Source organism: Tamandua tetradactyla, chromosome 7, assembly GCF_023851605.1.
Source record: "Tamandua tetradactyla isolate mTamTet1 chromosome 7, mTamTet1.pri, whole genome shotgun sequence".
In the NCBI taxonomy this organism is placed as follows: Eukaryota; Metazoa; Chordata; class Mammalia; order Pilosa; family Myrmecophagidae; genus Tamandua; species Tamandua tetradactyla.
This window is the reverse complement of record NC_135333.1, coordinates 35,194,185-35,220,562: the sequence shown is the minus strand read 5'-3', so window position 1 is coordinate 35,220,562 and position 26,378 is coordinate 35,194,185. Positions and strand designations below refer to the sequence as shown.

At 50.6% G+C, this 26,378-nt stretch overlaps 1 protein-coding gene and 1 non-coding gene across 2 annotated transcripts; both read left to right on the top strand.

The window, feature by feature from the left end:
* The first annotated feature begins 4,888 nt into the window (after window positions 1-4,888).
* CENPM (centromere protein M) lies at window positions 4,889-20,602 on the top strand. Its single transcript, XM_077169019.1, has 6 exons — window positions 4,889-5,039; window positions 5,513-5,592; window positions 8,814-8,906; window positions 10,958-11,037; window positions 13,483-13,574; window positions 20,349-20,602. The coding sequence occupies exons 1-6, from the start codon at window positions 4,890-4,892 to the stop codon at window positions 20,487-20,489; spliced, it is 636 nt and encodes a 211-aa protein (XP_077025134.1). The 5' UTR covers window position 4,889; the 3' UTR covers window positions 20,490-20,602.
* Window positions 7,303-7,407, top strand: LOC143642941 (U6 spliceosomal RNA). The gene has a single exon (XR_013155999.1). It is a non-coding gene; the product is annotated as a U6 spliceosomal RNA (small nuclear RNA).
* Window positions 20,603-26,378: the final 5,776 nt, after the last annotated feature.

Here is a 26,378-nt window from a genome sequence, read left to right as displayed (position 1 = left end):
ACATGCACAGATCGTATGGGATGAATTTTACCTTTGCACGCAGCTGTGCAGCCCCTATCTACATCAAGACATGGGATATTTTCATCATCCCAGAGAGTTCCCTCCTGCTTCTGCCCCTACCCAAAGGTGCCCACCCAACTTCTAACCTATGGATTACCTTTGCTCGGATTTAGATTTCATATAAATGGAATCATACACTATATGTGCTTTTGTGTCTGCTTTGAGATTCGCCCGTGTCATTGCTTGTATTACTAAACTACAGTTTGTTTATCTGCTTCCCGTTGAAGGACGTTTGGGTTGTGCTCAGGTTGGGGCTATTATGAGTCAAGCTGCCAGGCTGTTTTTCAGCAGTTTGGGTTGGGAGGGTGGACTGAAATGGAAAGAAAGGAATACAAAGGGGGATGAAGAAACTTGGGGGGCTAATGAATATGTTCATTCTCTCGATCGTGGTGATGGCTTCTTAGGTGTATACATATGTCAAAGCTTATCAGGTTGTACACTTAAAATACGTACAGTTTACTGCATGCTAATTATGTATCAATGAACTTGTAAAAAAATTAATCAAACAGCCTTTTGATATTGTTTTTGCCACGTAATTCTTTATTCACACACTTATAGGAAGCTCAATATGTAATAGAGATAAACCCAGAGCTAATTCTTTTAAATGGTGGGGTGATGGGGGTTCTCTGGACTTCACCCACTTAGCTTCCTGTGCCCCTCACAACATCCCAAGATGTCTCCTCAGGGTTCCATAGAGTCCACTTTGAGAAACACCAGCCCACAGGGTCTCCAGTGGCCCTGCTGGGTCCAGTGTCCATGATGCAAGAACCTCCAGGCCTGGACCTGCCTTTCCCACCAATCCCTCCCCTTCATCCCAGTACAACTCCTACACATGACTGGTTTCTATCCACAGCCCACAGGACAAGCACCAATCTACGCTTAGTGTCTCAGCCCACTAATTCCCCAGTGAAGGGTAGCGTGGGTTCTCAGGGAGACCCTGAAATACCTTCATTTAGACTCCTGAAGCTCCTTTTCTACTCCCAGGAGTGCTCTCACCCACTGTACCACCTTGGGTATTTGTTATCTGCCCATCTACCACTGATAATTCCCTGAAGCAGAGCTGGCACCTCAGGCATGTGGGTGCCCAGGGCTCAGCACCTGCCGGCTGAATGGCTGTTAGCTCAGCTCCTCCCGGAAAGTCCTGACCAGGAGCCAAAGTCTTTTCAAGGTCAAGTCTCTAAGGGCCTGGCCCTCGTCTCCTCCTGCTGCAGTGACGGGCCTCTTTGCTGCTCCTCGGAAGTGCTTTGGGGTCTTTGTACTTTCTTTCCCTCTGCCCAAAGACTCTCGCTCAATATATTGAATTGGCTCCTTTGGCCCTGAAATCAGTCATCTGCTCAAGCTTCACCCTCTCCGGGAGGCCTCCGTGACCCAAAGCAACTCCTTCCCATCCATCACTGTCTGTGCCCCCGCCTGCTTTACTTGCTCTTCACGGTACTTACCTGACTTTTTGGGAGTTTCCATCCACACCCCACACTTGGCCGCACCATGGAGAATCAAAGCTCCATCTGTGCTGGTGGAAGGAATTCCAGGAAACCATTTACTTCCTGTTCTTTCTGAGCAAGACATAATTAGTTAAGTCTGCAACAAGAAGAATTTAGATTCAACAGGTAGAACCCCTCTGCTCTCCCAGACAACACAGCAAATGAGCACATTGTGTATTATTGTGTATTATTGTGTGTCTCCCCCACCACACTGGGGTGACCAGTGTCTGATTCATCTGTGTTGTCAGCTTGGGACAGTGGGTCTGGTCCCAGGAAATGATGAATGAGTAACTGCTGAGAAGGAATGCATGGATGCAAATCAATCCACTTATCCATAAATATTTATTGAGCAACTACTATTTACCAGGCACTTTTCTAAGTGTTGGACATACAAACTGAAAAAGGCTGTGCTTTCATGTATCTTAAGCTCTAAGTGGAGAGACTCAATTCTCTCATGGGCTCGAAGCAGACTGCACGTTCTTGCTGGATGTGGCAATAATGAAAGGCCCTACTGGTTCTTTATCCAGGCCATTTCTGGGGGGAGGAAGGTGACCTTTCTCCGGCCCCCAACAAAAGCAGGCATCCTTACCACTCACTTAAAAATGGTGCCTCTCCACGCTCAGTGTTCCTCCCCTGTAATGCCACCTGCTGTGTGTGCAGGTGTCTGTGATGGACTCTGTGGGTCTTGGGGGACATGGGGAACTGACACAAACACACATGAACCTCTGGCTATAGCTTTGTTTTTTTGACAAGGCAGGGGCCACATGGGGCCAATTTATTGCAGGTAAATAGCCTCTCTCTCTCTCTCTCTCTCTCTCTTTCTATATACACATATATTTATTTATACACATACACACACACACACACACACACATATGCCCATTTTTTTCCATAAAGACAACTAAAACACAAATCCAAAGGGGAGCAGGGATACAAAAACAAAAGGTGGGGGTGGGGCACAGCCCCCAAAGGCTCCCGTCTTCACCATAAGCACCCTGTCTCAGCACCTCTAGAGACCAAGGAGACAGCAGGACATGGCAGGGCCTCTGTTGTCCTCCCTCCTACCTCCAGGCCAAAGGACTACATCAGTTGGGGCTTAGTGGGGACTAGGAACGGGGAGACAGACAGACAGATGGGGAAGGGAGCATGTCATTTCCAAGTTGAGATGGGTGGTGGGCTCTGTGTCCATGGAAAGGCATTATTTCTCCCCGTTTTTGTTAAAAATCTATTTCTAAAAAATGCATCTGGGTGAGGGGTGTCTTTCCCTCTCTGTGCTAAGGATGGGGAGGGGTGGGCTCCCTGCCCAGTAGTCTCCCCACCCCCATCTCCAGGTTGCGCCACTGCAGCTGTCCTCGAAGTGGGGTGCTCTCCACCCGCAGCTCCTTGTCCAGCTGCAGCCACTAGATCCCCTGAAGACCTGGGCTAGGCCTTCCGCAGGACCCCGCTTTTCCTCACTGCATCACCCCATCTTGCTACAGCCTGCGTGACAATCTGGAATAAATTTTGAAAGTCCAGTTGTTGATCGTGTACCTCCACCTCTGCTCCGCTTCACTCTGCTAAGCTCTCCTTCTCTCATCCCGGGGCGTTCTGGTTCATTGATTTCGGGGGATAACAGATGGGTAGGGGGCATCGTCACCTATGTTCCTGAGGTACATCCTCTTGCAGCATCCTCTTGAGACAGAGCTGGCTCCAGCCTGCAAGCTCTGGTCTCCAGGCTGAAGGACACAGTTGTAGAGTCTCCCCCGCCAGAGGCTGGGAAATAGTCAAATCATACCTCTTGATGACAGCCTCTACTGCCCAGCTGTGGTCACTGCTGAAGGGATTTTGGGTGACAGCCAGTGGGAAGGGCGCTGCAGTACACACCTGGGTCACAGCTTGCTGGCCCCCAGCGAAGAGTGTTATAGACACAACGTTGAGAGTACTCTATGCCGCCCTGGCTATCCAGCGGGCCATCAGTCGCTCGGTATGTTACCTGTCTTCCCTTAGTCTCTGTACGGAGCTGTTACTGCATGTTGTGGTCACCGAGCGCCTCCTGCTGGATGCTGGTAATGGCCACTGCCATCTGCTCCTCCGCCCCGAAGCTGTCCTGCCTCCTGCAGATCCACGTCCCCCTCTGCCTCCGGTCCCTTGTTGTGGTTGGCAGAGGCGGGTAGTAGTGGCCTAGGCAGCAGGATCCAGACCTGGGCCCAGCATGTTCATGGGGACAGGGGCCCCAGAGGAGAGAGAGGAGGCAGGAGGAGAAGGCAGAGCAGGAGGTGGGGTCCAGGGACCTCACGGCAGTGGGGTCTAGCTACTGTTTTTAACGTGAGTTTCGAAGACCTTCATCTTTGACCCAGGAGGCTTAGGACTTCTGCCAGTATCCACGAAACAGTAACAGGCTACTTTAATTAGCTTGTAAGTGCAGACACACAGATCTTGATAACGGTATGTGAAGCAGAGATAAATGTTAAGTAGAAAGCAGAGTAGAAAAAGAGGAGAAACGAGTATGAGGGGCTTGCAACAGTGAATAGTTTCAGGAAGTCTCCCTCTGATAAGGTGACATTAGAGCAGAAACATGAATAAAGTGGGGAAACAACCCATGTTTTTATTGGAGAGAAAAGCACTTCAGCCAGAGGGAACGGCAGTGGCAAAGGTCCTGAGGAAGGAGCATATCTGTGGTGTTTGAGTGAAAGCCCAGACACCTGTGTGGCTGGAGGGGCTATTAGAAGGGAAGGGACAGGAAATGAGGTCCGGGAGGTTGTCAGGGACCAGGGCCTCCAATGTAATGGAAGGCGTTTGCAATGTACCCTGAGTGAGATGGGCACGATTGGAGGGTTTTGATAAGAGAGGTGTCTTGCCTACATTTCCGCTTTAAAAGCAGTCTGTGTGGAGAACAGCCTGTAGCCTGTTGGAAGCAGGGAGCCTATGAGAGGCTGTGGCAACTGTCCAGGTGAGAGGTGACAGTGACTTGGTCCAGGGGGTGGTGGTGGTTGTAGGACGTGGCCAGCCTCTGGATACATTTTAAGAGTAGAATTGTCAGGTCTGCTTACGCATGGCATGTGAGGTGTGAGATGAGGAGCCAAGAATGCCCCCAAGGTTTTGTACTGAGCAGCTGCAAGAATGGCCATTACCATCAACTGAATGGGAAGACAGGGGGTGGGGGGTGGTTGCAGAGCATGTTTGGAGCACTGTGAAATGAGTATGAACAAATAAAAGTGAGCGAAAGAATCACTGAGAGCCTTCTTCAGCCAGCAGCACCTTATTTGCCCGGAGCCAGTGAGGGAACCCTGCCCCTCATAAAAGGAGGTAGCGGTTCCTTTAAAAGGGTGCCGCAGCTCCCGCGAAGCCCCGCCCCCCCCCCCAAAGGCCATGCAGCCCTCGCCCTGCCCAAGGGGCGGGCCTCAGGGCGGTTTGAAAGTCGCGCGCTCAGCTCAACAGCCGTCGGTCGGCCCTGCGACCGAGATGTCGGTGTTGAGGCCTCTGGACAAGTTGCCCGGCCTGAACACAGCTACCATCTTGGTAGGTGCCGGTAGCCTCGCTACACCAGCCCGCATTTCCTCCTCGGCCACAGCCTAGGCCGCTGTCCCCTCTGAGTCCTGAGGCGCTGGCGCGCGCACTCTTTCGCGGGCGGGGGGAGGCGGGAGAGCCACGCTCTGAGCCAATCCGAATAGCCGCTCCCTGAGGCTGCCAGGCGGCTCCCTACATTGGTGCGTCATGGGCTCCTTCCAGGAGGGGCGGGGCGCGGGGAGCTGGTTTTCCCGCGCCGCCGGGAGAGGCCTGGCGGGTCCGGGGACGCATTCAGGACCGCGGCGAGAGCCGTGCGGCCCTCAACCCTGCCTGCCCGTTGGAGGCCTCGGAACATGGCACCCTCCGAGCAGGAGCCGGAGTCCTGGGAGTGGCGGGCGCCTTGGGTCTGTGGCCCGACCGTGGGTCTGTGCCCGGCCCTCCGGAAGCGGCTGCTGTGAGAGAAGTCGCCTTCTCTCTCCGGGCAGCTGGTGGGCGCGGAGGATGCTCTTCTACAGCAGCTGGCGGACGCGATGCTCCGGAAGGACTGCGCCTCCGAGCTGAAAGTGTAAGTAGCCGGGGCCGGGGCGTGGAGGGAAGGGAGGGGGCCGCTGTCCAGCCTCCGCGTCTCCAGGCGGACCCCGCCTGGGAGGCCTCGACCCGCAGCGTCCCGCTGCCGGCTCCTTCACGCCTTCCCTCCTGAAGTGTCCACCTGCGCTCTCGATCACCACCTCGTTCCATTTTCCTCGTAGCAGCTGTCGCCTGTGCATCTGTTTACTTGTTTCCAGTCTGTCTCCCCCATAGACGGTCAGCCTCTTGATGCAGGAGCTTTGACTTCTGCTCACTGGTGAATCCATAGCTGGCACAGAGTAGATACTCGATTGAATATTTGCTGAATTAATCTGACTCATTTGGGCAGAAGTTCAAGAAAAACTTTTGAGGCCAGAGGATGCTTGATATGTCTTGAGCTAGTAAAAGTGGAAGGTAAGGATTTCCTGGTAAAGGTGGTGAAGTGAGGCTGAACTATAAACATTTCTTCTCGCAAAACCTAGTGGAATGAATGAGAAACTAGCAAAAATCAGCAGGCTTCACCAGCAGCAACTATACAAAACAGAACCTGAGGCTGTAAACTTCAAAAGCCAAAGGAAGAAGCTAAAAATCCTGACATCCTATGCCTATTAACTCCACTCCCACAACAAAAGCCTACCCGTACCCACTCCCTCTTGTGCCCCTAAGATTTGGAGAAAAAAAAATAAAAAGAAATATGCTCCCCGTTTTACTTCTTCAGCCTGGTGGAGAGGAGAAATAGCTGCTGGAGAAAGTCAAGAGATTGAATGTGCATGGGTATCTTTTTCTCTGATAGAAGGATAGGCTCTGGGGGTTCACATTGCAGCAATTTCTAAAAAAAAGGACCAAAATAACAGCATTTGAGATTTATCTAATGAATACTTAGAAAGGGCAAGCATTAGAATAGACACAATAGAAAATTTAATTATTTACAAAAAAGGTGGTTTTGGGAAAATCACAACAAGCATTTCAAAGGTGTAATAGAAGAAAACTTCCCTAAATTAATGAAGATTTGAATCTGTCCTTTAAAAGGGATAAATCTATTTCAAGAAAAACGGATACAGAACACTTGATTCCATGTTACATCTTAGTTAAGTGATTAAAACTTCAAGGGTAAGTAATTCTTTAAACCTATATGTTCATTATTCATTCCATTGCCAAATATTTCCAGATTTCTGTGTTTGGGAACATGTAACAGGAATTCTTGGTTTCTGGTGAATATATGGGGCCATGTGAGTTGTGAGCAAAACTAATCGTCTTTTCATTGCTGAGCGTTAGATTGCCACTGAGAGACCCTCCAGTGTGCTTCTCCCATGGGAACCAGCAGTTCTAGAGTAGCAGCTTCACCATCCTGGGCCCAGAGTTATAGTTAAAGCAAAATATAAATGTACATAGTAATAATCATGTAAATGTTTACTTATAAATCTTGTCAGAACAGTAGGATAAAATATAAAAATGTTAATTTTTCTCATTTTTCGTAATAGGGTATCAATTCAATGTAGATAAAATTGAAATGAAATTAAAAATTATACCAACCTCGTGGTTCAGTGATAGAATGCTGGCCTTTCATGCAGAAAACCTGGGTTCAATTCCTGGACCCTGCACCCCCCCAAAAAAAAAAAAGAGAAATACCAGCCTCAATGTTTTTTTCATAATATTATTGGAATCTTTTAGGAGCCACCCTCTTGTGATTAAAAAATAATTTATCCATGCTTGCTTTGGTGGCGCATATACTAAAATTAGAATGATACAGAGAAGATTAGCATGGCCCCTGCACAAGGATGGCACACAAATTCGTGAAGCGTTCCATATTTTTCCTGTATTTTATACATGATTGTTCTGTGAACCCACACCTTCTCTGATAAAAAAAAATTATCCAAAGTTCATCTATTTTAGTTCCACTTTAGTTGTTTTGCTTATATTAAATTCAAATAAAATAAAATTAATACTGTTATTTTTTTAGATTATATCTGTTGTCTGTGTACATGCATATATATATATACACACACACACACACACAAAGAGATATTTAGAAAAATGTTCTAATGTTAGCAGTGGTAATTTCTAGGTGGCTGGACTTTTGGAGATATCTGTTTGTGCTTTAATTTTTGTGGTTTTGTACTTTTTGGTATTTCTTGAGTTATTTTCTGTATGTGTTGCCTAAATGTAATTTTAGAGGTAGAGAGCAGATAAGTTGAGGGAGGGGCAGCCGGCTGTAGGAATGCATGGAAATGGGCAGAAGTGGGAATGTGAAGAGATTCCTTTCAGGTTTGACAATAGGAGATCAAGTCCAGAATGATGAGGGTGGTAGTGGCAGTTGATGGTGATTGTTTCAGGCACTGTTGTAAGTCTTGAAACATGTAATCTCATTTAAACCTCACAGCCATAATGAAGTAAGTACTTTCATTTTTCCAATTTTAAAATGAAGAAACTGAGGCTCAGAGAAGTTTGTGGACTAACATAAGGACATGGCTGACAATTGGCAGAAATGGGACTTAAGCCCACTTCTGTCTTGCTACAAAGGGGTTCAGTCTTAACCCCTGCGCTCCACAGCCCACACCCCTTCTTCAGAGCCTGATCTCCATCCCCACATGCAGCATGACTGGCTAGCCCCATCGCCGTTTATATCCGAACTTCCCTCTTGCCGCAGCAGCTACTAAACAGCTCCTTCTGACAGAGGGAGGCAGGAGGGGTCATCGGGACTGATTACTTGGGTCAGGCTCCACTTCCTATTCGAGGATGTTCAACAACCACTCAGTGCCACCAACATGTACAGCACAGGGCATGGGGGTTAAAGTGTGAACCAGGCAGATGCATTCCCTGACCTCATGGAGTTTATTACTCTAGCTAAATGGGCATGAAACAAATATTACATTATGTTGCCCTAAGGATAGGCATTATGAGGGAGAAATAGCGGCTGCTGTGAGTGCTTCAAATTCCCCTGATCTAGGTGAGAACCACATCTCAGATCTCGCCTGGCTCTAGAAGTTGGCAGGAGTAGCCCGTGGGTGCCCAGGTAGGTATGAGCAGTTCTCAGGATGGGGCTGGGCAGAGCAAGAGCTGGCATGAATGGAGTTCCCTGCTCTGCCATGCCCTGTGCTCACCTGAGGAGGCTTGCCTGCAAGAGCATCAGGTGAACAGGTGATGAGTCCCTGGCGTGTGTGAATAGTCACTGTGCGGTAGCTACAAAGATCTTTAGTCCTGCAATTTCTTGTTTTTCAGTCACTTGACAAGGTCCCTTCCTCTGCCCTCAAATGTGAATCGGCCCCGAATTGACCTGATTGTGTTTGTGGTCAACCTTCACAGCAAATACAGGTGAGAACCAGAGGACAGGGTGGGGCTGTTGGGATCAGAAGGACCTGCCTTGGGACTGGGGTGTGTGTTTGTGTGTGGGTGGATTCTGGGAGAGTGACCTCATTTGTGATGGGAAGGAGAAGAGGCAGGGAGAGACTGCTAGGGCCTAACCTAGAGGGTGAGGAAGAAGGAGTCAGTGGGTAAAAGACACTGAAAAGCCCGATAGTGTCATCTGCTGGTTTAGCTAATGCTCTCTGAGGCCTACTCTTTGTGCCTGGCAGCAGGCACAGAGATGACTAAAGCAGACCCCTTGTCCTCAACAGCTCCCAGTCCAGTGCAAGAGGACACTGGGATTCTGAGTAGACAATTACAGCACCTGGGATCTGTGCTGTGAAAGAAGGGAATGTTGGGCTATGAGTCCAGGAACTAGAGTTGGGAGGTTAGGGTAGACTTTCCGGCAGAGGTGATGTATAAATCAACGCCTGAAAGATGAGGAATTAGCCAGTTGAAGATAGGAGTGAGCAGAATGTTTCAGGGCAAGGGTTAGTGTAAAGGGTTGGTGGGAAGACATGGAGTGCATTTGGAAGACTGTGAAGGCCTATGTGAGTGGCGAACCAGGTCTGTTTGGGGGCCCAGGCAGTGACAGCACAAATGGCAGTGATGTTTGTGGCCCAGCCTGCACCACCTTGTGGTGTGGGGAAGCCTGGAAACAGGACTGCTTCCAGCCCAGAGAGTATAGAAGTCAGGCCCATCCGTTCCCTCTGCCCAGGGTCAGCTCACTAAGGTTAGGCAGGGACTCAGGGTCCAGCACAGAAATCCAGGCAGACACCAAGTCAGGTGAGGGTCAGGGAAGGCATGGTAAAAAACCCTCTTTACCAGAGGTAACCAGAGCATAGAGACTCCATATTTATATAGCAATAGGATGCATCCAACCTTGTTCCCTGAAAACCAGGCAGCAGTAGTTCAGGCCCTTGAAGGACAGGGAGAGCTGAGATCTGCCATGGTGGCCACAGGCCTGTCCCATGAGAACTACTACTTTTGGGTGTGAGGACTCTCTGTTCACTGAAAGAGACATTGACCAGTCTTTGGAGAGACCCTGTTCCATAGCCACCCTCAGGCTCTGCCCCGACTCCATGTCTACCATGGGCCTCAAGCCTTGTTCTTTCTGTCTGAAACCTTGTCTTGGGCCACCTAACCAAGATGACTTTTGGCCAGGAGATAGCAGGTTCCTTCTTCACTGCCTGGACACCAGCAAATGAAAGCTGTGGCCCAGGAGGCCAGACTACCGCTGTTTGGGGAAAAGAACTTTTCTTATACAATTGGTACAACTGGAAATCATTATGACTTTATTGAAAGCAATTTGGCAGTACCTGTCAATGTTTATAAAAGACCTAAGCTTTGACCCAGCCATTCTACTTCTAGGGTTTGTCCCACGGAAACATTTGCATGGATGTGCAAGGATAGTGTAAAAGAATGGTGTAAAAGAATGTTCGTGGCAGCATTCTTTATAATAGTGAAAAACTGGAGACCTCTTAATATCCATCACTGGGAGGATGGTTAGATTGTGGTTTGCTGTGTGGTCATTCCAAAGAACATAACATACCTGCATAAACTGGTAAGGAGTTAGATGTTAAGTGGTTGCATTAAAGATGGCAAATTGCAGAATAATACATTTATATGACCCCACTTGAGGTTTATAAAAAACCAAGTATGTGCTTATACAGATCTCTGAGTATTTTCTTATGAAAAAATTCTAGAAGAATTGTACCCCAAACTGTTGGCAGCAGTTACTTCCAGGGAATTGAGAGTGGAAAGTGGTACTGAGGGAGGGGGCTTTTACTTCTCATTTAAACAGACAAATTTACTATGGAATCGTTTCATAGGCATGAGCTATTTTGTAATTAAAGTAGTTAAAAAAAGATTAAAGGACAAAATATTCCTTCAGGGCCTTTTCCTAGCACCCTCATTTCAATTTCTGGCCTCTCTGAGATCAGAGGAGTAGGGCATTCTGCTTTCTCTGTTGTAAGGGTTTTATCCTCTGGCTTCTTTCTCACTCTGGCCTGATCACCCAGCCTCCAGAATGTGGAGGAGTCCCTGTGCCACTTGGATGCCGGCTTCTTCCTGGGAAAGGTGTGCTTCCTCGCCTCAGGCGGTAAGTGTACCCCTTGCCTGGCCTGGCCACCCTCACCCAGGGAGAGCTGCGGCCGGCCAGCCATGCTTAGGCAGCCTGGGGGGTGGTGGAAAGAGCAAGGACATTAGAATCTGACCTGTTCTCAGGCTTTCTAAAATCAAATCTGATGTGACCTCTCTCTCTCTAAGCCCAACTCTGCAGTGAAAATCATTGCCCTGCCCGCTATGTGATGTGGTACAAGCCATTCAGGGGTGAAAGTCTCCCTGACAACGTGGGGCATAAACCCCGGGGATGGGTCTGGCCCTGACCCTGTGTATGGGTTAGGGTTCTCTAGAGAAACGGAATCAGCAGGGAACACTTGCAAATATAAAATGTATAAAAGTGTCTTACATGACCGCAGGAACGCAGAGTCCAAAATCCACAGGGCAGGTTGTGAAGCTGACGACTCCGATGGAGGGTCTGGATGAACTCCACAGGAGAGGCTCACCAGCCAAAGCAGGAATGGAACCTGTCTCCTCTGAATCCTCCTTAAGGCTTCCCGTGATTAGATTAAGTATCACTCATTGTAGAAGACACTCCCCTTTGGCTGATTACAAATGGAATCAGCTGTAGATGCAGCTGACGTGATCATGATCTAATTCTATGAAATGTCCTCATTGCGACAGGCCAGCACTTGCTCAACCAGATAAACAGGTACCACCACTTGGCCAAGTTGACACATGTCCCTGACCATGACACCCTGTGAGATCGACAACCCATTCCTAACTAAAAGGGAGAAAGGAAGTGTAATGAAATAAGGTATCAGTAGCCAAGAGAGATCAAATGGAGTAAGAGGCTGTTCTGGAGGCTGCTCTTATGCAAGCCTCAATTAGATAGTGCCATAGTTTGCAAACCCCAATCAACATCACTTCTGTTAACTCTCAAGACTCGAACCGAGGCTCTATAAAGGCTGCATGCACTAGGTTTGCCTTCCTGGAACATATAGTTCCCAGAGGGTTCCAAGGTCAGATAAATCCTGAAAATCAGAGGGACCAGCTTCTCCAGGATTATTAATTTATTGCATCCCCCTATCTTCAGTGTGGACACCCCTTCTCAACATGCTAAAATCAGAACAGGCATTTCCCAAAGATCCGTATAGAGTGGAAGAAGGATTAAAGGAGAAGGAGGAGGTATAGCAGAGAAAATGGGATTTTAAAAATGAGTATGGCCGCTGAATCACTTTATTAATATTCCTTCTAGCCTCCAGTGTTTTGGAGGAGCTAGAAGCAAAATTCTGAGATGATGGAATGGTGGTCCATGACAAACTCTGGGATCTGTTCTGTAACTATTTTGTTGAAGTGTACTTTGAAATTATTGCTTTTTTCTTTCTTTACTTTATATATATGTTATATTTTACAGTTTAAAAAAATCAAATCTGAACAAATGTTTCTGCTGAAGCCTCATGGCTCCCTGTTGTGCTCTGAGTGAAATCTGTACTCCTGTAAAGGGTATTTTGCAGTCTGGCCTCTACCTTCCTGTCTAGGCTCCTCTCCTATTTCCCTCCCATTCTTCGGGTTAGTTTATAGTTCTCTGAACAAGTCCTGCTGCTCCTGAGTCTTTGTCATATTAATGGTGGTAATAGTAGTAGCTAATCTTTACTGAGTATTCCCTATACCCAGACACTGTTTCAAGTACTTTGCTCTTTATTTCATTTATTCTTCAAAACAAGCCACCCTTTTAAGCAGATATCAGCATCTGTTTTATAGCTGAGGAAATTGAGGTCACAGGGACATGTAACTTGCCCGAGGCCCCATGGCTAAAAAGTGGCAGAACTGAAAATCACTCACAGAGGTGACATACCAGAGCCCATGCCCCTGATGATGACAAATCTGGCTTCCCTACAATATTCTTTTCCACTTTTGTCTAGCTACCCCCTGCAGATACCTTCCCATCCTTCTCCACTGCCCCTCCTGGGGCCTCCCTGACCTGCCCAGTGTGATCTGATTAGATGGCCTCCTCTGGATTCTTGTGGCATTTGTACTACATGTGCCTCTGTCAGAGCCTCTACTTGCCACTGTCACTGACGCGTGGCTGGCATGTCTCTGTGAGTTCCTTTGGGGGGCAGGCCTGGCACAAATTATTCTCAGTAAGCACTGGTGAATAAATGAATGCCAGGTAATTTCTAGATATTACTTTTATTGGATCGTTATAGTAACTCAGTGGGGTAGGAGCTATTATCCTTATTTTATAGGTGAGGAAGCTTATGTTTTTATAGAGCACTTCCTCAAAACCTTTTCAGCCTCATTCTCTAATTTGATCTTGATTGCTCTGAAAGGATAGTAGTATAGGATTATCATCCCACTGACTAGGAAGAAGCTGAAGCCCAGAGAGGAGAAATGAAATACTCTGCCCACGACTGCATGGCTTGCAGCTGAGAAAATCCCGAGTAGAGATGAAAGAATTGCCACGTGTTTGGCTTTTTTGCAGCGGGCCGGGAGAGTCACTGCAGCGTTCACCGGAACACCATTGCGAGGCTGGCCCACACCTACCGAAGCCCCCTGCTCTTCTGTGACCTAGAGGTGAGGTTCTTTAACTCGGTGATGGATGCTAACGCAAGGTGGGGAAAGGGCACCAGCTCACTTGGCTGCATTCAGAATTCTTACAGAAAGGTCTGGCTGTTCCTGATGGGGAGACATCAGATCCTGGTTGGGACCCTGGCTTTTCCCCTCCCTGCCTGTGACCTTGGCAGGTCACCCTCAGCCTGAGAATGCATGACTAAAATGAGGGCGATGCTGTTCATTCGTTCTTTTGCTTGCTTTTCTCTATATTATAACTAACAACTAACTCTTATTTACCTGTGGGTCTGTTTTAGCTTCTCACTCCCTCTTGGGGCCCACATGCTGTGAGGCCAGGCATCATGTCTGTCTCATTAACTGCTGCATCCTAGTGTCCACCCCAAAATGCCAGAGGCCCCCTCCCCTCCCTGCAGACCTGTCTTGATTCAGCCAGTGTCCCAGTCCCTACTGCAGGCACCCAGTAGGGGTACTTGTAGGGGGGTGGGTAGATGATTGGTTGGCTGCATATTGTATCAGTTCTGCTCTGACCAGCTCCTGTTGGTGGATCTCACAAGGCAAGCCCTGTGTGGGGGCAGCACAGCAGGTTTCTGTTTTGCTCTGAATCCTCTTTAATGCAGTATGAACCCCTTCAACTTTTTACTAATGGGTCTTCAGCAGGAGTTGCTGCTGCCGCTCTGGGGGGTCTGCCTTGGGCGCCCAGGTCTGTCTGCACTGGAGTTGAGGTGTGTTTTGAACATTTATGTTTCTGCTGTTCTGGGTCTTGCATCTGTTCCCAAAGCAGAGAGAACTGAGTCAGCACAGGGTCCTTCACACAGTTCCTATCCCGGGGTCCATTGACGACCCCTCAGGTCAAAGGGTATAATTCAGAGGATCTGTGAACCTGAATGGGGAGAATGTTTCTTTTTTTTAGCCTTTTCTTTGATAAATGAATGTAGGCAACAGAAGTCAGTAGTATTGGGAGAATCTGTGCCTTTTACCCCTGGAGACATCTTCCCACATTAGGATTGGGACAGATTTCATTACTCTTTCAACATTGCAGTCATTTTTAGACCTGCCCCAAGATGTTACTCTTCAGTGCATTGATAAGGACTAAATACTTTATCTAAATATCACCAATTTGTTTTTGGTATTTTGATGGTTCTTACAAGAACTTCTGACCAGGCTGATGTTCTGATCTCACAGCCTGTGCCAGGCTCTCCTCATGACAAACCTCCGAGGAAGCTCCAACATCTGGGCTCAGTCACCTAGCTAGTAAGCAGATCTAGAGTCAGTGCTTGGAATGCAGCTCGTCTTCTCTTTCCCATCCCAGCCTGCTGCCGGGTGGCCTTGAACAAGTCACTCCCAGGCAGCCTTCGTTTTCTTATCTGAAAAGGGAAGCTACTCTGTTCCACACCCCAAGCTGGTATGAGTGGCCCTGTGGCTCCACGTGGTTCCCAGTGCCCTTGTGCAATTCTGTTTGTGGCCATGAGGTGGCAGGCCAGGCCAGGTCCTGGTGCTTCCCAGCCTGAGAACTTCTCTCTCGCCCATACCCCACTGTCTAGAAAGCAAGGAGCCCCAGCCTGTTTCCAGCCAGCAGCAGGGGCTGCAGATGCATCTGCTCAGAACATAGGCCTGGGGTTTCCTTGAATGAAGTCCTCAAGATCTGGAGGGTCTTCACGCCTCAGGCCCATGTTCTTTTCAGGGCTGGCTTCTCCATGTAATTGAGTCTGAGCCTCATGGTATTTTGAGGTCTTTGTGTGGCAGGAATGATCAGCCCCATTTTACAGATGTGTCATTTGCCCGGTGAAGTTATTTCCTAGGCCCCCACTGGGAGCCAGGCCCTATGCTGGTCCCTGGGATCACAAGGGAATCAGACATTGTCCCTGGCCTCCTGGAATCTACGGAGCTAGGCAGACATGATACTACAACAGCGGTAGGAGGTGCAGGGCTGTGGAAGCCTGGCAGTGGAATTGAGCCGTCACTTCCATCGGAAAAGCCAAGGAAAGATTTCGTAGGAGGTTTAGTGTATATGAATGTTCACATAGATACATGTGCCCTGTTTGACGGTATCAGAGCACATGCATTACCTTATTTAATTATAAATATAACCCTTCTAGGTAGGTCCTTTAATCGCCATTCTACAGACAAGGAAATAGAGGCCCAGGTTAAGTAATTTGCCCTAAATCACCCAAGTGGTAAGTTCCAGAGCTGGAATTCAAAACCAGGCAGTCTGGCTCTACTACCTCCCTCTTAACTGGTTCCTTATACCGCCGCCCTAAGAAAGGGTTTGAAAAATACACAGGAGAATGACGAAAAGATCTTGGAAACTTCTCAAGGAAAAGAGTCATTTACAGAATTGTATGGACTTTGTCAACAGCAGTATCAGAAGTTAGAAGACAATGGCATTTAATACCTTCAAATTCTAAAGGAAAATTATTCCCAGCCTATAATTTCATATCTAACCACCTTATCAATCAAATGCAAGGGTAAAATAAAGATAAAGTCACACATGCATGATTTCAGTTTTCCCTGCATTTGCCCTTCCTCAGAGAGCTACTGGCCGGAGTGCTCTTTTGCCACACAAGAAAGGGAGGTCTTGGAATAGGTCCCTCCTGGGGCAATAGGGCAGAGGGCTCCAGGAGTGATGACAGACTGGTTGGATTGGGATGCCTGCAGTGTCTGAGCACAGGGAGGGGCACTCACAGCTCTGGTGGAGATGGGGTGGGGAAGGAGCTTAGAGGAGAGAGAAGGTAGGTATTAGTACTAGGAACACAGTTGACAGTGAAGAGGTTCACTGGCAGCGAGGGGCTTGCCTGCCGTCAGAACTCACGTCACTCGTAACCAAGTTGAGCAGCCTTGTAGTGTTTTAACTGGAAATTGTGCTTTAACAGTGTTGGGGAGATGGGTAGAGTGTATTTGACCGGAGGATGTGGTGGTATAAGATTTAGTCCCCTTCTGAGGTAGGAAGTCAACAGAAGAACAAAATAAAAAGCCAAGAAATAATAGCATACGCAAATTGTTTAGAAATAAGGAGGTAAATACCAGAAACAACAGCTACATGGGCTATAAATTGTTGCCCCTGGGGAGCAAGGCTCAAGGGTGGGGTGGGAGTGGTACTGCTACCATTACTCTTTGACTTAAAAAACACTGCCTGCATTTTTTTTTTTAATTCAAAAAACAACTTTACTTAAACAATAAATGAAATGTCCTCCTGAAAAAGGGCAGCAGTTTACTAGTTGGTCTCTGCTGAGGTAGGTGTAGTATCTTGAGGGACGTTGGCCTCTCCTGGTGCAGTTACACATTCTGCCACAGTGTCAGTGGTCTCTGATAGACAAGGATGGCTTCTGGATTGGAACTGAGAGTGACCTCAGCTAGACCTGGAATGGCGTTGGTTAGATTTGGGAAGGTCTGGGTTTGAGAGGCTGAGGTTTCTTTTTTTTTTCTAAATTTATTTTAACATTTGTTCCCCCTATTATTTATTTTTATTCCATATGTTCTGCTCATCTGTTGACAAGGTAGATAAAAGGAGCATCGGACACAAGGTTTTCACAATCACAGTCACATTGTGAAAGCTATGTCATTATACAATCATCATCAAGAAACATGGCTACTGGAACACAGCTCCACATTTTCAGGCAGTTCCCTCCAGCCTCTCCATTACATCTTGAATAACAAGGTGATAACTATTTAATGCGTAAGAATAACCTCCAGGATAACCTCTTGACTCTGGGATCTCTCAGTCATTGACACTTTGTCGAGAAGGTTTTCTCAATCCCTTGATGCTGAGTCTCAGCTCATTCTAGGATTTCTGTCCTGTGTTGCCAGGAAGGTCCACACCCCTGGGAGTCATGTCCCATGTAGACAGGGTGGTGAGTTTGCTTGTTGTGTTGGCTGGAGAGAGAGGTCACATCTGAGTAACAAAAGAGGTTCTCTTGGGGGTGACTCTTAGGCCTAATTTTAAGTAGGCTTGACCTATCCTTTGTGGGTTTAAGTTTCCTATGAACAAACCCCAAGACTGGGGGCTCAGACTGAGGTTTCTTGACTGAAATTGACATCTGCTTGATTGGGTAAGCTGTCAGCGTGAACAGGTGTTGCATCTTCTTCTGTTTCCAGTTCTGTTTCCTGATTTTGAACTTCTTTACCTTCTTCTATCATAGCAGGTGGTAGTTGTAATAAAGTCTGATGATCATGGTGTGTAGTCTGTATCAAATGCATATACATGTTATAAAATTTGCCATCTGGGGCATATTTTTTTATTATCTCTACTTTGTGAGATGGTCTCTGTCCATTCTTTCTAGTGGTTGGAAAAGGTTTTGTTGGAATTATATGCAAATGAAGTGGGCGGGCCATGAGCTGGCTGAAAACTGGAGTTAATTCAAAACAGTTTTGGAAGAGGGATACTCTGGCAAAGTCCAAGTCTGGCTGTAGGCATGGCTACCACTAAGCAACGGACATCCCTCAAATGCCCCATTGCCCTGTGCCTGTATTTTGGTAAAAAGTACTGATAGAAAAAATCAGTTATTTCATCTGGTAGACAGGGTTTGGAGAAAGAGTGGGGAGGGTAAATTCCAGACAGAAGGAATGGTGTGTGAATGATAGGGGCTTGGACATGCACAGGTGGCTTGGCAAAGCTGGTGCCATCAGCAGGGCCCAACTGGTGGAGGAGGGCTGGGGGACTTTGCTGTAGGTGATGGGGCAGAGGAGTCCTATGGCCACACTTGGTTTGTATGCCCTATTTCTGGAGCATGTGGGGACTGGAGGAGGCCTAGCTGGAGGCAGGGGCCCATAGCTGAGGCTGCTGCAGGAGGTGGGCCACAGAGCCTGAGCTAGAGCAGAGCAGCCTGGAGATGGAGTCCAGAGGCCAGGGCCCCAGAACTTGGAGTAAGAGGATTTAGTCAACAAAGTTCTCCCGTATATCTACAGTTGCCAAGCACTATTCTAAGCCCTGGAGTAAAGCATAGAAAACGAAACAGCAGTAAGTCCCAGCTCCACTCTGGTGGGGAAGACAAGAGACAAACAAGGTAAAGAAGTGGAATGTGAGAAAATAAATATGAAATCCACAAGGTGGTGGTAAGGGAAAAGTTTAGGATGACAGGAAGGGTCTCACTGAGGATGTGAGTTTTAAATAAAGACTAGAAGGAAGAAGCACAAAGACAAGTTTGGAACTCACCTGATGCATTCAAAATCCAGCAAAGAGCTTGGGTGGCTTGAGCAGAACATACAAAGGACAGACCGGCAGGCACCAGGCAGAGCAAGAAGGGGCCAGAACTCGCGGGGCCTGTGGGTCACGGAGGAGGCTTTGGCTTTCAGAGTAAACAGGAGCCGCTGGAGGTAAGGTGGGGAGCAGGAGGGATGTGAACTGACTTGGGTTTTAAACGATTCCTCTGGCTGCTGGGAGAATAATAGCCTGGAGGTAGCCAAGGGCAGAACCGGGGAGATAGCTCAGGCATCATTTCAGGACCAGTTAAGAGTGGCCTGGACTAGACACTGGCCTGGAAACAGGGAGGTTGTCGACACTCTGAGTGTGTCTCCAGGGAACAGCCCACAGAATCGTGCCGGGGCCCAGATATGAGGGCCAAGAGAAAGCAGTTAGGACGGCTCTTGGGTTGTCAGCCTGAGCTCCAAAGGATGGAGTTGCTTTTGCCGCTGCGGGGAAGACTGCAGGAGGAGCAGGTTTGAACATAAGATGAAGGTGTCTCTTAGTCGTCAAAGTGAAGAAATTGAGTAGGGAGCAACACCTGTGTGTCTGAAATTCAGAGGGCAGGTCTGGGCTGGAGAGAGAATCTGGGAGTCCTCAGTAATTAAAACCATGGTGGTTTTAAAACCATGAACTAGATGAGGGTTCCAGAGAGAGAGCCTGGGGCTCCCCAGCCTGTAGATACTGGGGCAAAGAGGAGAGTTGGTTACACACAGGCTCCTGGAAGTCGGGCAGATTCAGTATTTCAGATTGCTTTAGATCCTGCTAGCAGAGCCAGTGAGATGAGGACTGAAAAGCTACCACTGGGTTTAGTGCCCAAAAGGCATAAATGCCAAATGGTGGGAGTGAGGGCAGGAGGAGCTGAGGATGCCCCAGTTCCTGGTTTGGGTGGCTCAATGGGTGGCAATGCCCCCCTTCCCCAAGGTAGAGAGAAACCAGGGGAAGGAAGACATGATTCTGAGGACACCTGTTGGCCACAGGAAGACATCTGAGTGTCATCAGTTGTTCTTCTGGCAAATATTTTTATAGAACATCTCTTAGTGGCCTGGCAGTAGCCAAGGTCAGGTACCCTCGCCCCACAGCTCCCTGTGCCCACCAGCCCTACAGATGCCCTGATAAGGAAGGGCTCTGGTGCCTACTGATCCCTGGCTAGGGCTCCTGTCCCTCCCTCTTACTATCCCTGTGAACCTTACTATTCCAGGCAAGTGAGCCTGGAATGGTGCTGCCTGGGCGTGGGCTGGAAAGAACCTTGGTTTGAATCCCTGCTCTGCAATCACTGACTGATCCGATGGCTTCTTCACCTAGCCAACCCTGCTTGCTAAGCCTTCATTGCCTCTCTGCCAGGAGTCATGTTCTATGGGTGTCTCTTTCTGGAGGTTATGGGAAGGATTTGACAAGTCAAGCAAAGGTGGTTGGAAGCAGTTTCTGTTATGTGGTGTGGCTGAGGTGGGCAGCACTGCTCTGGGCTGTCCCAATACCCCAGTCCCCCATGGTGCCACTGGCAGTCTGGACAGCTGCTCTGGTCAAGGGCGCAGGGCCAGCCCTGGCAGCTCTGGCTTACGGCTCACGGCTCACAGCTCTTCTCTGCTTTTCCTCTGCAGGTGGAAGACTTTCGGGTCTCCATGGCTCAGCGTCTGGTGCGCATGCTGCAGGTCTGTGCCGGCCATGTGCCTGGCATCTCAGCCCTCAACCTGCTGTCCCTGCTGAAGCGCTCTGAGGGTCCCTCCCTGGAAGACCTGTGAGGGCCACTGACCCTGGGGGTGTTTTCCCTGTGACTTGGTGCTGGGCCGAATAAACACTGACTGTTGGGCTCGATAGGCCCTGGGGCAGCCAGTCCTGTGGTTTCCAGCATCCCTGCAGGGCGCATGTTCCTCTGAACTCTGGCAGGGAGTGGGGGGCATGGGCAGAGGGCAAAGAGGATGAGGGGGAGTCTAGCTGATGGGACTCCATCCCACTCCCACCCTCCCTCCCTTAGAACCGAGTCTTGATCCATCTGACATGGTACACTTCCACTTAAAATTTCATTTGAATGGAGGGTCTGCAGCTAAGAAAAAGTTTGAAAAGCATAGGTCTCATCCACCACTTTGATGTTGCAGGTGAGGAAACTGACTCAGAACAATTCAAAGCAGGGAGGGGATGGGGGCACTGGAACTCCATCAGCCTGATAAGACTGTATATCCCAGCCCTGCTTTTTCTGTAGAACCTGGGGGGTGCCTCTTGGACCCTCAGTTTCCCCGTCTGGAAAACAGAACCCATTCTACATGCCTTGTCAAGTTGTGAAGATTGGATCAGAAGATCTGGGTGAAGTGCAGGGGGCTGTGCTGCTGCCTTGGCTTTTCGGCGTGCCTCCACATGTCACAGGGGACATTGCTGGGAGTGCCCCCCAAGGCATGGGGTAGATAGTAGCTATTATTTGAAGGCACACAGGCCTAAGTTCAAATACTGGCATGAAGCCCTGCATCTCTTCCATCTCAGCATTCGTTGAGTGGGAATCACACTTCTGACTCATCAGCCTGAGAAGTGTGAGAAGCTGGCTAAAGGGCCGGTTTCTGGGTTGAAAGCAAGAGGTGCAGTGGCTTACTTCCCCCTCCTTTGTGTTAATCAGGAATTGGTGGAAACATTGGAATTGGAGTCCAAGACTCCTGACATTCAGGGGGGAGCTTGGAGGATGAAGGGGTCTGGTAGTCCCCCACCCTGGGCATGCCTGTGCCCCCCACTCGGCTGCCCCCTCCTCAGGCCTCAGGACTGTTCCTGCATGGTGTTGGTAGCGCCAGCACCGCAGGGTCTCACTCTGCTTTGATGTCACAGTTGTAGCCGATGCTCATGCTGGCACCAGAGAGGATATTTCTCAGGAGAATGGCCTGCTGTCTCCCGGCCTGCTTCCTTCAGCTTCCTTCCAGGGGCTCATGCCCCTACCCCAGCTGCCCATAAGGGTTGGCAGACCCCTGGCTGTCTTGGAGGCAGCCCCTCAGGCCCTAATCAGAAACTTAGAGTGTGGGTTGCCACTGAGGCCTGAGGGGTCCCCTGGGGCCTTTATCACAGCAACAGCTGCCTTCCCTGCAGGCCTGGTGGGTGGGGATTCCCCACTTCACAGGAGCTATGTCCACAGAGCTGGTCAGCGGCAGAGCCCAGCCCCTGGCCCCAGTCCTCTGCTTTTGCCCTCCACTTGCCTTTGTTGAACAAAGGTTTGGGCATCTCTGCTGGGCAGACCCTGCCCTTGAAGCCCACAGGGTTGGTCTGGTGGGCACCACTCCCACATGGGGTCTGTGCCTCCGGCAGGACTTCTCCCTGTGCTGTCAGCCCTGAGGGAAGCTGCAGTGGCACTGAAGGGTTGGGGAAGGCATCGTGGAGGAGAGGGCTGATGCAGGGGAGAGGACATGCAAGGCAGGGACTGGCCTATGGCACAGGCCAGGACTGAGCAGGCAGCAGCTAGCAGCGTGAGGTCAGGGAACCAACAACTGCTGAGGTGAGGGCATGGGACCAGGGAAAAGGCTAGAAGTTTATGTGGGTCCTTGAGTCATGGCAGGGTCAGCAATGGCCCAGGAGGAGGCTCGGCTCTCAGCATGAGAAACTGGCTGAAGGGCTAGTCTCAACTGACAGTGAGAGATGTATTATCTTCCCTCCCCCTCAGCTTGGAGCATAAAGGGTGGGCTTCATGGAGCCAGTATGGAGGATGATGGAGGGGATGGAGGTATTGGGGGCTGGTAGAGGTTAGCATCCAAGCAGGATGGCTGGGCACCTTGCTTTTGCTGTAGACAAGGGAGTCCCCCAACACACAACACACACTGCAGCCAGCATGTGGCACCCCTCCCTCAGGTCCCTGTGCCACATTTACTTTGCCACCTGGTGCCACTTAAGAGAAGTGCCAGCACATTCTCCAGCTGTGGTCTGGGAGCCTTCCAAATGCTATGGGAACAAGATGCTGCACCACCACCAGCTCCAGTGAACTTGGCAGGGGTCCTAGGACTGAGAGGTTCCACCCAGCTGCTGTCTCCAGAAGGCTGGCCAGGGAGCGAGGCTGCTTTGCACCCATCATCTGGAGCCAAGGGCTGGGTAGAGGCCTGTGAGCCTGTCCAGAACGGTGCAGCTTGACTGAGGGAAGTCGATGAAGGCCATCCTGATGTCCCTCAGGGTGCCTAGAGCAGGCACTTGGTTCTGGGGTGGGGAGGGAGATGGAGGAGCTGGGCTTGGCTGCTGATGGGTTGAGTGACCTCAGTAGATCACACCACTGGGTCCATCTGTGAGCCTCACCTCTCCACCTGCAGAATGGGTAAGGTTCATTCCCGTCTCCCAGCTGGTTGTGAGACTTGCAGATGAAGCCATTTCTGAAACAAAGCTTTAAGCCGATGAATGACCCCTCAGGCTGGAACTGGCGCCACCTCAGGTGTCCAGGGAAGACACATCTCCCAGTGGCTGTGAGCTGGGTGGGCTTCAGTTGCCTGGGAGCTGCGGCTCCATGCTGTCATGTGAGCATGACAGGAGGCAAGTGGTAATTTGCCCACCGTGAAGTGAGGTGTCTGTGGCTGTCAGAGGGGTGGGGACTTGCCCAGAATCACAGGTTCATTCAGCCCTTCAGGCCACCTAGTGGTGGGCAGCCCTTAGGCCTGCCCAGGAGCCCAGGCCCAAGTCTGGCCCCACACCTGCCAAGGAGGTAAGGCCTTGCTAGTGGGGAGGAGGCTCCTCGGTGGCCCAGGGCTGCAGCGAGGGCAGGGGCATTCTGGCCACAGAGGGGAAGTGACACAGTGGGAAAGGAGTCTGCCCTTGAGTCCCACCAGCATGGGGTCTGCGGCAGCTCACTTCCCCTCTCGGAGCCTTAGACCGTCTCTGCCTCTGGAGGCTTCCTGGGAGGCTCGTGAGAACCTGAAGGGCCTGCCCTGCACAGGCCTGTAGGTGGGCTGGGGCTGCTCGGACTATGAGGACTGAAGTGAGCTTTGGGGGCTTCTCAAGACAGAGCTCTGCCACAGCCTGCCCACCCTCACATGCATACGGCTTCCAACATGAGGGTCCCTGCCCCACCCCAAACTCCCCTGGGGCCCAAAGGGTGTGGGCAGAGAGGTATTGTCTTACAGGCACATGGAGTCCCGAGGGGCAGAGGAGGGGTACTAGGGTGGGCATTGCAGTGGGTGCCAGGCCCTGCCCATCCTGAGACCTGAGTCCACCTCCCACCAGGACTGAGAGGAAGAGCATGGTTGGTCCCCAGTGTCCCTGACCTGGGTGGGAGGGAGCTTTCCTCAGGGCCACCCTCTCAGGCCAAGGGCTAACGGTGGGTGCCTGGTCTGATGCATACCAGCCCAAAGGGGGTCCCCAGAACTCACTCTGCTTCTAACGTGCTCGGCCTCAGGCCAGTATCACTGAACCCATCCAGACAGGAAGAAGGTCCCCATGGGTGCATGGGGCGGGGTAGGGGGCTTTGAAGCCTGTGCAGGTCCCTTATTCTCTGAGCCTGCTTGCCTCCTAGGAGATAGGAAGAGCAGTGCCACCTTCCCTGTCTGCACGGCTCTGGGACTTGGGGTCATGTGAGATCAGAAAGGGGATGCCGTCCCCTCAGCCTTTCAGCAGCAGGAAGTGGGCCCCCTGGGAACCAGTCCTAGCAGGTGTGTCGAGGGGTGAGGCCACGGTGGGGAGGGGGTAGGCCTGGGAGGTGTGTGGGCTGCTGTCCCCCACCCCCACCCGGAGTGCTGCAGCTTCCCAGGGGGTGCCCCTCCCTCAGGGCTCCCCACAGGAGCTTTCCCTCTGTCTGTCTGCCCCATGTCGCCTTCTCCACAGGCCTTCCCTGACACCCTGGCCCTCCCTATACCCTTCCCTCCTGAATTTTTCCCTTTGGCACTTCACATCTCCTCACACACTATATTGGTTTATTTATTCGTTTTTTTTTTTTTCACTCCTGTCGTTTGCTGCTGTATCCTTAGGACCTGGAGTACTGCTTGGTACCTAGCAGGGGCTACATGGGGATTTGGTGGTGAATGGGGGGTGTCTGCAGGAAGCCCAGAACCTCTGACTCCTTGGTCCCTCCTTTGTGGAGCCCAGAGGGAAAGGTAGCTCTCAGGAGGCTGAGGGGATGGCATCCCCTTTCTGACCTCACACGACCCTGGTCCCAGGGCTGCGCAAAGAGAATCCCATGGAGTGCAAGTGTGTGCCGAGGGAGACCTGGGGCAGACGGGTCAGTGGCTTGGGGCCTGGCAGGGGTTCATGACTTCGCGTGAAGTGGCATTACCCCCCTTGCTAGTTCGGGTTCAGAAGAGGAAAGGGTACAGTGGGGGCCTCACTGGCAGCTGCTATGCTGCTGGCCCTCTGCTCAGACCCCACCAGGGCCTTGTACTGCTTCCCGGGCTACCCACCCCCCCCACTCCCAGTACATCCTTCCTGCTGTCCCAGGTGGTGGGGATGGTCCCATAGAGCCCTTGTTTGTCAGAACTAAAGCCCATGAGCAGTGTCCGAGCTGCTGCTGCAAAATGAAATGGGGCTGTGAGGCCAGATGTGGGACTCTCCTCGGGGACCTAGAGGTGGGGGCCGGGGAAAGCCAGTAAAGAAAATTCACACGCACAACCCCTTTCGTGAAACACACAAAACCCATCCATGAGGACCCAAGGGCACAAAGCAGGCCCGGGATGAAAGGCCCCGAAGCGAAAGCAGAGGCCTCCCGGGAGGGCAGGGAAAGGCCCCTGTCACTCAGGAGTCAGGTTTTGTTTGAGGGTTTTTTTCGTGAGAACATGTTCAGATACCACTCACATGGTTGTGAATAAAACTCATTTTTAAGCACAGAGCATCCCGGGTCCCAGAGCCCTTTCACATCTAGATCTGGCGACCCTACCCCAGGGACAGCCCCGAGGCCAAATGGTGCCACACCTCCCACCTGCCTCCCCAGCCCCAAGCATGGGGCACAGGCCACATGTCAGCCAAGGGGCCCCAGACTCAGCCAGGCCCCCTGCCCATGTGTGCTGGGGTGTGCTGGAGAAATGGGCTCAAATAGCACCTGTGTGAGAACCATTGTGGGGGGTGGGGGGCACAGGGGGTGTTCGTGGGGACAAAGGTCAAGGGACACTGACAGGGCCAAAATTAGTCATCGTTTTAAAAAATGAGTGAGAAGCTGAGAGACAGGTTCAATTCGAAGGGTTTTTTTAGCAACAAAGTCCCATAGTTTGTACTCCTTGGATTGGGGAATCAGCAGCCGTTTGCCAACCGGCCAGTCTGAGGGCGGAATGTATGCCTGATGCCTGAACTGTGCGGGCAGGAGCTGAGGCTGGCAGCCCCCTCTCCGTCACGCACCCTGCTTAGGAGGTGAAACTGGGTGTCTGTTCGGGTCCAGCCTGCAGCACCCCTGAGCGTCTCCATCGCCTGGGCCTGTGCAGCACGTCTCAGGCGCATGACAACCATTGGTGTCCAACGGGTCATCACACCTCCGTCCTCCACGCGGCCCACGCCCTTTCTCCGGCCACAAGCATAGTGAATGGTGAGTTCCGGCCGTGCCTCCTCTCGTTTGAGGCCGTGCAGGCCAGCTCCCCTGTTCTCTGTGGCAAGGCTCAGAGCACCATGGGGAGACTCTCCCCTGTCCCTATAACAGACTCCATGCTCCTGGGCTCCCACTGTGCAGCCTGCCTCTGCCTGAGGGTCTGGCCTGGGGGTCAAGCGAG